The sequence below is a fragment of the Populus nigra genome, chromosome 5 (genome assembly GCF_951802175.1).
Source record: "Populus nigra chromosome 5, ddPopNigr1.1, whole genome shotgun sequence".
NCBI lineage: Eukaryota > Viridiplantae > Streptophyta > Magnoliopsida > Malpighiales > Salicaceae > Populus > Populus nigra.
The window spans coordinates 23,362,648-23,375,409 of NC_084856.1; the positions used below are offsets into that span (position 1 = coordinate 23,362,648).

Consider the following 12,762-nt stretch of genomic DNA (forward strand, 5'->3'; position numbering starts at 1 on the left):
AGATGTACTATATGACAAGCTGAAAAGCATGAGTTGGAACTTTGGAATGAAATTCCGAAAGCCAGCTTGGTCTTCTACTAGAGTGATGTTGTCACATATGAAGAACTTGAGTTTTGAGTGGTTACTGAAGGACTTGAATGAAAGTGGAACTTTAAAGTGGTTATTTGATAGTGATAAGAACTCAAGGGATATGAGGTTGGTAAGAGGATTAGAGGTAATATTATCAGTAAATTAATTTCTAGAAACATCAAGTAGTTGTAAAGATGACAAGTTTCCCAAATAATCTGGAAATAAACCCTCTAGATTATTTCCCGAGAGATCTAGCTGCTCTAGATTCTTCAATCCATCCAAACAATTTGGGAGTAAACTCTCTAGATTATTTTTCGGAGAGATCTAACTGCTCTAGATTTTTCAATTCACACCAACCTTCACAATTTATCTCGAAATAATTATTAATAATGATGAAAGCATCTTTCATTGATCATGTAATTATAGACAGATGGAGAGTTGTTAATTTATCTTGAGTACCATGGAGATCACGTCCACTAGCAGACAAAATTTTAAGAGAAGGCAACGGTATAATATTCTGTTGGGTATACAACCAAAGTCCCACATTGGCTAGAAATGGAGAGGATCATGGGTATATAAGGATGGACAAATATCTCCATTGGTATGAGGCCTTTTGGGTATAGCCCAAGAGCAAATCCATGAGGGCTTAGGCCCAAAGTGGACAATATCATACCAATGTGGAGATAAGTGGTGTCTATAGTTCTTACAAGTGGTATCAGAGCCAGGCCCCGGAGTTAGCCATGATGGATGAATCCTCGGAATGCTGAACAAAAGGTGGTGGGCCCCCAATCACACGATGTAATCCATGGATCAGCTCTATTGGATAGGCGGTGTGCTCCCTTCATGGACGTGTCCTGATCCCAACACGGTGAAGAGGAGTTGACCTAGAAAGAGCAAACTCTCAAGTCAGGTAGTGCTTTCCAGATGCTTCATGGACGTGTCCTGACCCCAACACGGTGAAGTAGAGAATGAAGAATCCTGGTTGGTTGAGAGTGGACGGATGAATGATCGGTTTGAGGGGAGGCTCAGTGGTCCTTTGTTCGAGGGGAGGATTGTTAGGTATACAACCAAAGTCCCACATTGGCTAGAAATGGAGAGGATCATGGGTATATAAGGATGGACAAATATCTCCATTGGTATGAGGCCTTTTGGGTATAGCCCAAGAGCAAATCCATGAGGGCTTAGGCCTAAAGTGGATAATATCATACCAATGTGAAGATAAGTGGTGTCTATAGTTCTTACATATTCTGGAGAAAGTTTATTGGGAGAGCAGTGCGATCTAGATACAATTCTTCCAGGGTGGTTGAATTGAAGAAAAGCACTGTGAAGGAAGAAACAATAAAATATATGATACAAAGCAGCCAATACATGTTACAATATTATGCTTAATAGAAGGTTTCAACATGATTAATTAGGAATTTAGGCAACTAAACTGAGATTAACCTTGACTGATTGATGTCCCGCTTAAATTATTAGCCCTAAGAGAAAGGGTCTTTAGGGATGGCAATGCTCCCAATGACTGCAGCAAAGTACTTCCGATGATGGCGAGCTCGTTCAGACTAAGGGCTTCCAGCTTCCTTAAACCTATGATATGTAGAAGAATTGAAAACAGACAATCAAATAAGTAGTGAAATTAAGTATTGTGAAAATAAATTAGACAACATCTTTGTTTTAGATTATTAAAGAAAACAACAAATTTTGATTACCAAATATAATTTTCATAAATTATTTTGTAACAAAGAAAACATCATAAAAAAGATGCTTGGCATAATTTCTTAAAATTATAAATTTTTTGAAAAATAGTGGGTGAGATAGGAAAATGTTAATAGATATTATAAAAAAGGAAAAAAATTAATAGAAAAAAACAGTATTTTTTAAAAAAAAAAATTCTTGTCAAAGAACTATCTTGACTAAAAGCTTAATCTGTTAAGTGATGTTTTAAGATATAATTTATATTACTTTCTAATATTATAAAATTAAGGTATCATTTGTCATAAAAAAATATTGTCATAAAAAAATATTATTTCAAAACTTATATTTGTTATTCTAAAAAATTAATTCAACTTATGATGTATTCTAAAAAATATTAATAATGTCCAATTAAAATTAATAGAAATTAAAATTAATAGATATTAATAAGGTCAGTTTGATGGTTTTAAATGATTAAGGCTGTCTGAGCTCAAAATTGTACTTATTACATAATTCTAATACACAAAATCCCACGTAATATTATATATCTTAAGCTTCTGTGTTCAAATGTGCTTGAAATATTTAGAGATATCAAAATGTATTGTTGAAAAATGAGCTAAATAGGTTGGCATGGACCATAAAAAAATGAATTTTTGGTAAACCATGCCTTATTAGTTAGAAGCTGCCAAGAAATATTCATAACTTTTTTTTAGTTTAACGTGGGTGTTCGGGTCAGCTTCCGTGCACTTTGACTAATCCCACGGGTCCTGAAATTAACGACCATGTAAACTATCTAGGTGGTGGTTCAATAATAAGATTTTAAGACTAAAAAGTTTACTTTCTCTGTGATTTTAGATTCGAATCCTGTGATTGCTCTTAGTGATTTTAGATTCGAATCCTGTGATTGCTCTTACATCATGTTCCCTGATGGATTTAAAGATTTAAGAGAAGATAATCCTCGCAGATGTGGTACAATGCTGTCGTTGAATATATTATAGCTTAGGTCAAGCCTCTCTAATTTCCTCAACTGTGATGATAGGACCTCAAGACCTGCAAGAGAGTTGGTGCTATATGTAAGTCTTATTATTATGGATACTACAAGTAGATGCTGTCAGCATATTCGCTGATAGATCTAAAGATTTAAGAGATCAAAATCCATTACGAAATGAAACAAATGCTATCATTGCACTGATGAAAAAAAAAATCAAATCTAGATAATTTAGCTGTTACCATAAATGCCAGCTGATCCTGTCAACCAATTGTACGATGGATCCAAAGACTTGAGAGATGAAAGCCCAGATAAAGATGAAAAGATGCTATCATTGTAAAAATTAAAACTTAGGTCAAGGTTCTCCAATTTCTTCAATCTTGATGACAAGACTTCAAAACCTGGAAGATGATTCTCAAAAGTAGATTGAAAACAAATAAACACATAAAAAAAAATTATACAAAAAGGACAAACGAAAAGGGTTCAAAACTAGATAATTTAAATGTTACCTGATCCTGTCAACATATAATTACCAGATAGATCCAAAGAGTTGAGAGATGAAAGCCCAGTCAAACATGATAAAATGCTGTCATCATTAAATTCATTATAACGTAGTTGAAGGACATTCAGCTTCCTCAGTTTTGATGATAGGACTTCGAAGCCTGCATGCAAGAGAAATCTCAAAGTAAAATAATTAACACTAAACACCAGCCATTTTATCAATGTAATCTCACAGGATAATATTCACTCAATAATATGATTATAACAACATAAACATTGAACCAGCCTTGATTCTCATAGCAAAAAGCTATTCCATTCAAGCTCAAATCAAGACTTTGCAATTCTTTAAAAGGAAGAAACAAAGAAGCGTTGAGAACCCAACCCCCCAAACTCTTAACCGGCCTTACACCAAAAAGATTGAGTTCAATCACTCGCCTTGTAGTGTTATCACTCTAGTTTTATTTTTTTTATTTTTTAATATTATTTTTAACATCAAAACGATTTAAAAAATAAAACAAAAAAATAAAATTTAATAAAAAGTAGGTTTCACCACAACCCTAGACACACCTTAGTGATCACTTGATTCAAACAAGGGACCGGAGTTGCATTCAATAGATGCATGTAGTGAGGTATGTGAGGGGTGCTCACCGTCCATAATACTTCAAAAAAGAGAGGCTGATGTCACTGTTGAACCAAAAACAAAATTGAGACATCTAACTACTCACCCTCTGGCTTAGTTAATAGAGTTAATTTTTTGGGTGTGTTTGGGACTAAATATATAGTAGTAATTAGATAGGAGGTCCTCCAACTTGTTGCGTAACTAAATAGTAGTAAAGTTATTTTCATATATAGACATGGAAAGTCAGGTGCTCTGAACAATTGATTTGATCTTGTGGAATAAAAATATTTCTTCCTCAAAACTTTTTTCATGGAATGAAGTGATTTGCCGATAGCTTCATCATCCACTTGCACTTCTTTTTCTCCGTAGACTTGTGAAGTCGGTCAAGATTCCCAATATATTATATATCAACATCATCAATTGTTGCTAATTTGGTTGAAGAAAGAAATATCTGTTGGGCTGATTTACTTCCATATTAATTATTGTTTGAGTATTCTTAATCTGAATGATATTAGTCCATTCAAAACAAATTCATTTTCTTTTTTATAAATATATTTATATAACTACGAAAGAAGAGAAATATGCATTGATTAAAATATTATTGATGTGTTTGAATGAAGAAAGTTAGGGCAGAGATGACCAACATAGACACCGTGGGGGCCAATAAAATTAAAAAGTTTTATGTTAAATTTATCTATATGTTAAATTACTTGATTAGCTAAACTTAATCCTGTAATATTGAATTATTTGATGAAAACATTTTCTAATTAACATATTTAAAGTCAAATAAAAAACAAACCCCGCTTACTTTTAATATTAAAAATTATTATCCAACATAAACTCTTTAACCTAAAAATTTAACATAATTAAAATAAATTGTGATGACTGTTTGAGCAATTGATTTGATCTTGGGCCCCACAATTATTTTCATTAGTCTGTTAATGTTTTTCTTCAAGCTTGTGGAACGGGGTGTTCCTTCAACTCGTTGTGTAAGCTACTTTGCTTTTTTTTCTTCATAGACTTGGGAAGTCATTTGTTCGAACAATTGATTTTCTGACAAGTCACTTAATCTCATCATCCACTAGCACTTGTTTTTCTTCTTCGCAGACCTGTGAAGTCAAGATTCCACTGCATCAATCTCTATCCCATCAAAATGAATTTGGTGCAAGAAAAAAATATCTGATTTACTCCTGGTTTTATAAATTAGAAAGTGTAAATTGTAAACCCCACCATTAAGATATCTACATGCATGTCAGACAGTTTCTATATATATAAAAAAAAGAAGGAAGAAGGAAGAAAATGCATTGATTAAAACATGGATGTGTTTGAATGAAGAAATTTATATAGGGCAGAGATGACGTGTATGAAGCACTACGTATAGCAGCATCCAAACCCACAACATCTTTTTCATCTTCATCTTATATGATTCTAAGAAGCACTACGTATAATAGTAATTGTTGTTTGTTATGTGCATTTGGGTAAACAAAAGAGGTCCTATTTATACTACTCTTTAGCTCTCTTCATGCATCGATAAATTGATATTTAAAAAAAAAACATTTTATTTTAGAGTTGTATGATAATACAAGTTATGTACAATTTTCACTCAAAAAAACAAGGCTTTGAGGTTTTATATATATATATATATATATATATATATATTGCATCACTTGATTTGATTTGTGGAAGATAAGAAAGCGCGCTGCTTTTGTATAATTTAATACTTCACTAAACAATTTGAATAAAATTTATTGCTATTGGAAAAAAAAATTTATATAAAACAAAATAAGTGGTTTTTATGGAAAATAAATTCCTGAAAAGTAAATTATATTTTTATATTTGGTAGTGTCATGAAAAATAAGTTCAAAAATATTTTTTAATATTTTAATTTTTTCAAGTTTATTAAAAAAATTAGGATCAAATCTGATAGATAAAAAAACTGAAGGACGATGAAATTAAAAAAAAATATTTCATAAATTACTTTCAATAAAACAAATAACAATCAAAATAATAAAGATAAAATCTGATAAATAAAAAAAATTGAATGATGTTAAAATTAAAAACAAAATTATTTTTATAAATTATTTTAAATAAAATAAATAAAAATAAAATATAATAAATAAAACATTGGAGTTAAATATTGTTCCCTCAATTATGACAAATTGTTTCTCCATTTGTGATTGACAGTTGTCAACAATTAAAACTTCGAACAATTATTTAAAATTTTCATTTTTTGGTTTTTAGTTTAAGATTTTAACATATGCTAATATGAATTCAATCTATGATTATCAAGTTTCCAGATCAGTTTTTAATATAAATTCTTATATTAATATTTGAGGAGTCGATAAGCTATAGATGTTTATTTGTCAGGCTGCCAAATTGAAGGTTTGGGGTTGACTTGAAACAAGATTATGGCAGTCAAGTGTATTAACTCAGATTAATTCTGATTAATTAATTTATTTTATTTTATAAAAAATAAAAATTATAGTATTATTTTTTTAAAAAATAAATATTTTTATTAGATTTTACCAAATTAAAAATAAACATGAGTTTTTTATCAAGTTATAACAAATCAATTCTCTTTTTATTTTTATTAAAACCTACTCACAACTCCTTGACCCATTAAGTCGCATTTTAAATCAATAATTACTATACTAGGAGGTTAGACAAGTCTAGCCAAGGTAACCAATCCTTCTAGTGTTGGATTAAATTGAATACAAGTAAAGTAATAAGACTAAAGATTACTAATTATGTTTGAGATTATGATAAGGTTTAAAGTGTTTAAAAAATTTTATTTAAAAATATATTAAAATAAAATTTTTTATCTTTTATATTATTTGCATGCCATCTTCTCATCCCTCATTGTCAAAAGGAGTCCTATTTTGTGTTAAACGTTGGGTGTATAAAGTAGTCAAAAGTAGAACAGTAATATCGTGATTTATACGATGGAAAATATTAATCGGATTGTACAAGACTGCTTTGGATTGAAATAAATAATTTGTTTTGTTTTGTTTTTATTAAATTCTAAAAGGATTTAATCAACTTAAAATTTAAATTATTTTAATTTCAAAAAAAGTTATTTTAAAATTCGAATTAACTTATAATTTGATCAACTTAAAATAAAATATAAATAAAAAATTTATTAACTTTGCTTATATATAAATTTTTAGTCAAAAACAAGATTGTTTTAATTTTCATAACACCAGAAATGGAGCTAAAGCATAAAACGTGGTGTACGCGGCAGTAATTTCCTCGTGATTTCCTTATATATATATATATATATATATATATATATATATATATATATATATATATATGTTTTCTAATCATAAACAAGCAATTTGTTGAAGAAAATTGAAATTAAAAATATAATTAGCTAAATTTGCAAGTAAATGATCAAAATAAAAAAGTTTAGTAAAGTTTAGAGAAAACTTATAGTGGTATGGCGAACTCTAAGCCTATATCCACTGGAGGGAGATATGCCTCTATCTCACTGTGGTGGTATTTTTCTAAGTGGTATTGAAACTTTCTTTCTCAGGCTAACGTACGGAAGGTGTACAAAATAACACTTATCTCACCTCGCATAGTTTATGGTGTAGAAGAACATACACACTCACTTAGACAGGCTCTCACAATAGCACTGCTTCTCAAAATTAACGCAGAGGAGACTGATGGAATCTCACAATAGCTTTACTTCTCAACAATAACACAGAGGAGACTGATGGACACTTAAGAGAAGGATAGTCTTAAAAAGTCCTGAAAGGTGTTCAATACACTTCTGGCTAGTTGTTGAGTTGATGACTTCAAGGTTGTTTCTGCCACATATAAAGCCTCTTAAATATGGATTTTTCTTCTCCTTTTCCTTTCCTGCAAGGGCTGTTCCACCGACTCTGCCGCTGCCGATTCTTTGCTGCTGCCTTCTTCAGCCCGGTTCCCATCAGAGACTCTCCCAACTCTTTAAAACACGCACATTCACAGCTCTGCACCTTGGTTCAAGGCTATACTGAAATGCAAATCTCGAGTGAATATGGTTGGCTCATTTTAAGTCAACAACAAATTTCCCAAACCAAGATTTGCTTTGAAAAAACAAGGAGCGATGCCTATTTTTCTCCTGTTCCAATTAATTTGGCGATGCAATGTTTTTTTCATTCTCCATGTGAAGTTCAATTTATGTCATACTTTTATTTTTAAGGTGATGTTAACCTTATTACTGACACCATGCTAAGGAACAGCTTCAGTAACAAGGATGTGCACCTAGTCCTCCAAGACACTGATCGATTAATCAAATCTCAGAGCTGCTGGTGTTTTGTTTTTGTTAAACAAGCATGTAATTGGGTAGCTCATTTGTACAGCTCAAAAGGCCCTTCGTGATAGTTGTTAATGTGACAATGATAGAGAATCTACAGTTTTCTGTTAACGAATATTTTGAAGAGGGATCGACCAATCGAGGAACAAACGATCCATTAATCGAGTCAGTTTAGGCCTCTTCATACACAGGAGAAACATGGTAATTGATAGCTCATCCAATACATAAAACCGAACAGATTGTTTACCCTTATGTTCCCATGAATCCCATCCTTCAACTTGCAGCATTTCTATTGCCATTTGAAATTGCATGTAATTGTAATTCAAGGTCATGGTTATTCCACTCTTTATTGCCTATCTTCATCACCTTCGTCTCTTCGATCTCTTCGATCTCCTCCTTCAATTCCTTATCCTTCCCCCAGAGAACCGCGTAGAGCCCAGCGACGATCAAGATCGACCCTACAGCACTAAAAATCAATCACATATCAATTAGTCCTTCCTTGCTGCTACAAAAGATTAAGTACACAAAAACAATGATAAGTGTAAAATAAGTGGAGTTAAGCATGTGCATACGTTCCGACATATATCTTCTCATGAAGCAATGCCCAACTCAAAACAGCTACTATAACAAGCAACAAAGGACTGAAGACTGAGACGTAGAGTGCTCCTTTCCTTTGAATACTCCATGAAGTGAGGGAAAACGCTAGTGCGGAACACACGATTCCCTGAAATTGTGAAGGAAAAAGCTACCATCATTTAAACAGGCATAGAAGTATAAGAATTGGCTCAAAAGCATGAGAATTTAAAGCCAAAATAAGTTGACATAATTCCTTAGCTAAGTTGATTAATCCTATGTTAACTTGTTGGAAAAATTTAGGGAACATACTGCATACAAAGCTGCAATAAGCCTGCCAGGAGATCGCAATGACCACTCGGATACTTTGTGATTGGCACCGATGCCGATCACTCCACATTCAATGCTGCCCATGAAACACATCAATAAGGTGCATGTGTAAGGAGCTGGAAACTTCAAGCTCACTTTCGCCTGCGTAAATCATCAAGAAATTAAACTCTATTTAAACCATGAAGTGGCATGACCAGACCAATCTGAAAACTTTCGAGAAGCTAAGATTTCTTACTTGGACGGTGAACCATATTGCCCAAGAAACAGCACTAGCAATTATAAATAAGGATCCCAGGACTAGGTTCGATTTCTTGTCGGTACTGCTATTTCCGGTACTATCTGCATAGTTCCAATGAATACTTGACTCACCTATATTGATCATGTGACCATGGTAGAATGACAACAACATGGCTCCTCCCACACATACTATTGTCCCTAACAGCTTAGCTTGCCCTGATGTCTTCTTGATTCCCACTGATTCCTGTCTGCAAAATATTGAAGAAAAAAACATAAACAAAAGAAGAAATATACCGAATGTGGTCTAATTTGCAAGAAAAATACAGAAAAATGAGACTACCTCAGTACCTGAAAAGAACTGCAAGAATGAAAGTCACTGCAGGGAGTATGTTGGTCAATGCACATCCTATTGTGGGGGTGGAATTTTCTAGCCCAATAAAATAAAAAACCTGGTTTCCTGTTACACTGCATGTCTTAGAAAATTAGATATATTTCCAGGAATACATGTTATTGGCAGAGAACTATCAGAGAGAAGTAATTACTCACCCTGTAAGAGAACATATGAAAATCTGAAGCAGCAAAGACATGGTGATCTTGGGCCTAGTTTTCCTGCACCAAAAAAAAAACAAATTAAATAATTTCTAACTCTTTAAAACTAGTTATAATTAGCTTCATAAAGTTAGGTTACTTGACCACCTTTGCAATGATCCCTTTGCTTATTTCTTTTAACAATAAATCATTTCACGTACTCCATTGATCAAGAACTTACAGTTCAAAAGAAATAAACAAAGGGGGTCATCATAGAAAAGATTTTCCATCAAGCAACAATAGTAGCATGATAGTTCAATATTTCTGCATGCCAGCCTGAATTGGTGGGTTCTACTGTTTAATTTGACTGCTAGATAAGAATAGCAAGAGATTGCGCACTATCATAATTAACTTATTGATTATCATTAATACCAGAGAGATTGATGATAAAGTTAAAGAATTGAGAAAGGTGGAGCTTGGAAGTGGAACAGCTGGGATGAACTCAAGTTACTAGTTATTAATAGCCTAGTTGTAAGTGAAAAAAAACTGATTTTTCTTCAAAAAAAAATAATATTGTTTCAGGAATTTATTTAAAAAAAAGGGTTAATCAAGATCAACCCATCCAATTCATGAGGTAAGCATTAAGCCGAGTTGATGTCCTGAATTAAAACTTAATTGAGGCCAGTTCGTGTGCTTTAGAAATTGTTCGATAATGGATACTACAAAATAAGATGCAAATAATCTGAAGCTCATAGCTTTGACAAGAGTCGCAACACTTTTTCGTTAATAGCTATTTCAATTTAATACAGATGCTTCATTTTTATTGAGGCGAATTGGGATATATATGATCAATAAAATAAATTAATTAATAGGCACCTGATTTTCTTTTTCTGCACAAGAATTCAACATCTTCTCAGAAGTATGTGTTTGCTTACATTAAGATTTTTTTTTGTTTTTTTTTAGAGTTAATTTTAAAATTTGATTGGCCTCGAATGAGCCAATGGAATTACAGGCAGCCTTAATATAGGCTGTCCTAAAGCACTTAATTAATACTGTGAAGACGTGGCAGCTAAGTATATACACGAGATCATGTAATTAAATGCAAAGCTGCTGCTTTATAGTATCTTTGTATGACCTTAAAGAAAGAAGAAGCTGAAGCTTGCTCCTTTCATTTATTAGGTCATTTGTGAAGGCATGCAAGAGGTAGTTGGCGCCTTATAGCAGAAATGGACAAGCGGCAGCCATGCGTAAGCCATGGCCTTTGTGTATCAGTAGCATAGATGCCAACATTCCAGATTCAATATAAATCTTTTCAGCAGCATGATTTTTATTTGTATAATTCGTACTGAAAATAAATAAATTACTGTATATATAATCTTCAAATCGATACTTTAGGGAAAAGAAAAAACAATTGATCAAGGAATGTAATGGCTTAATTTTCTATATAGCATGCAAGATTAGAAAATTTAGAGAGTCCTCTAAATTTGATTGGCAAGAGAGATGCGCTCCTCCAAAACACCAGCCCCACTTACCAAGTTCAAAGAAAAAAGAAATAATGCCATGAAAAACCAGTTAAAACAACAAAAAGCTTTAAAAAACTTACCACTCAAAGAAATAAGCAAAGGGGACCATTGCAATGGTGGCAAAGATTTGCCTATAACCAACAAGAACAAGTGGTTTCATGCCTGAATCCATTGCAAGCTTTGATGTAATATTCATGCCTGCATAGCCAAACTGGACTATAGCCATAGCCAAGAATGGCAAAACATCTGCCATATCCATTGCAAGTTTCTTGATTCTCTTCAAGAATACTACTAAGCTAGCTAGCTAGTGATGCTTTTATATAGAAAGAATGTAGCTAGATAGAGCACAAAAGATTTGGAGTACAGAGAGTTAAATCTTAGAGCATGAGAAAAAGAGAGAAACGGTTCAGGATTTTCTTGCAACACTTGTGCTTTTGCATGAACTATAACGGCTTTCAGTTTTGTCTTGCGCTGTAGCTATTTGCCAGCTCAATTTTGGCATTTTCCATTCTTTGCCGTTTTAGCATAAACAGCAAGTGGGACCCACTCCCCCCTTTGTGGGTCAGTATGTAGGAACATCGGAACATCGAAAAACTTTTAGTAGTAATTAATTAGTATTTCCTAGAGATTATGGAGGATGACAACTTTAATATATAATCGATTTTATATACTTAATTGACGTTAAGCTCATTTTGAAAAAAAAAATTAAACATAACATGAAAAGGAAAAAAAATAAAATTTATGATCTATAAAGTAAATATCTCCACCTAAAATTTATCTTTTCTACTTGGAATTGTCTATTTAAAAAAAAAAACTATCAAAAATTAACTAATAAGATATTATTAAAAGTTTTCAATTACACCCTAAGATTGTGATTACAACTCATCAATCAAAGAATATTTGGTTAAGCATAGGTAAGCCTATAAGCATAGTTATAAATTAAATTCTACCCATGTTTTTGGTAATTTGCTCATTTGAGGTATAACTTATATTGAGTTTTATACTAAACCGAGTTTTTTTTAAAATCAATGTTATTTCAATTATTTAAAATAAAATATTTAAAATAAAATCGTTTTGGTTAAAATAAATGAATTGAACAACATGGGTTCGCTCTGGTATTGTAGAAATAAAAATCTCCATTCAAAAGATGGGCAGAAATAAATTAGATGATCAGAGATGGGATTAGAAATGGTAATTAGGGATTTGTTTGAATAGTTAAGTTGTTCAAGATTCATTGATTTTCCATCTTGCTTGATGCGTGAAAGCAGCCGGGCTTGGATGCAGAATTATTGGTCTTGTAGTGTTTTCTGTATGATTGCTTAAGGGAAGCATTCGTGTCATGATTAATTTTAGCTACGTACAAAAAGCAAACCCTCTGTGTCGTTTTGGCTCCTAGATAGCT

At 32.4% G+C, this 12,762-nt stretch overlaps 1 protein-coding gene across 1 annotated transcript; it reads right to left on the minus strand.

The window, feature by feature from the left end:
• Window positions 1–8,358: 8,358 nt before the first annotated feature.
• On the minus strand, window positions 8,359–11,619 carry LOC133693993 (WAT1-related protein At1g09380). The gene is made up of 7 exons (XM_062115391.1): window positions 11,441–11,619; window positions 9,856–9,918; window positions 9,658–9,774; window positions 9,308–9,557; window positions 9,055–9,213; window positions 8,742–8,893; window positions 8,359–8,635 (listed from the first exon to the last, which is right to left on the minus strand). Exons 1-7 carry the CDS (start codon window positions 11,617–11,619, stop codon window positions 8,443–8,445), a joined length of 1,113 nt encoding a protein of 370 aa, XP_061971375.1. The 3' UTR covers window positions 8,359–8,442.
• Between the last annotated feature and the right edge of the window lie 1,143 nt (window positions 11,620–12,762).

What these genes read in the sequence shown, in the direction of transcription:
- LOC133693993 (XM_062115391.1), bottom strand. Translation starts at nt 11,619, where the DNA reads ATGGATATGGCAGATGTTTTGCCATTCTTGGCTATGGCTATAGTCCAG. An exon ending in TTTGCTTATTTCTTTGAGTG is followed by an intron (nt 9,919 to 11,440) that starts GTAAGTTTTTTA and finishes TTTTTGGTGCAG; the next exon opens with GAAAACTAGGCCCAAGATCA. An exon ending in CAATATGGTTCACCGTCCAA is followed by an intron (nt 9,214 to 9,307) that starts GTAAGAAATCTT and finishes TGATTTACGCAG; the next exon opens with GCGAAAGTGAGCTTGAAGTT.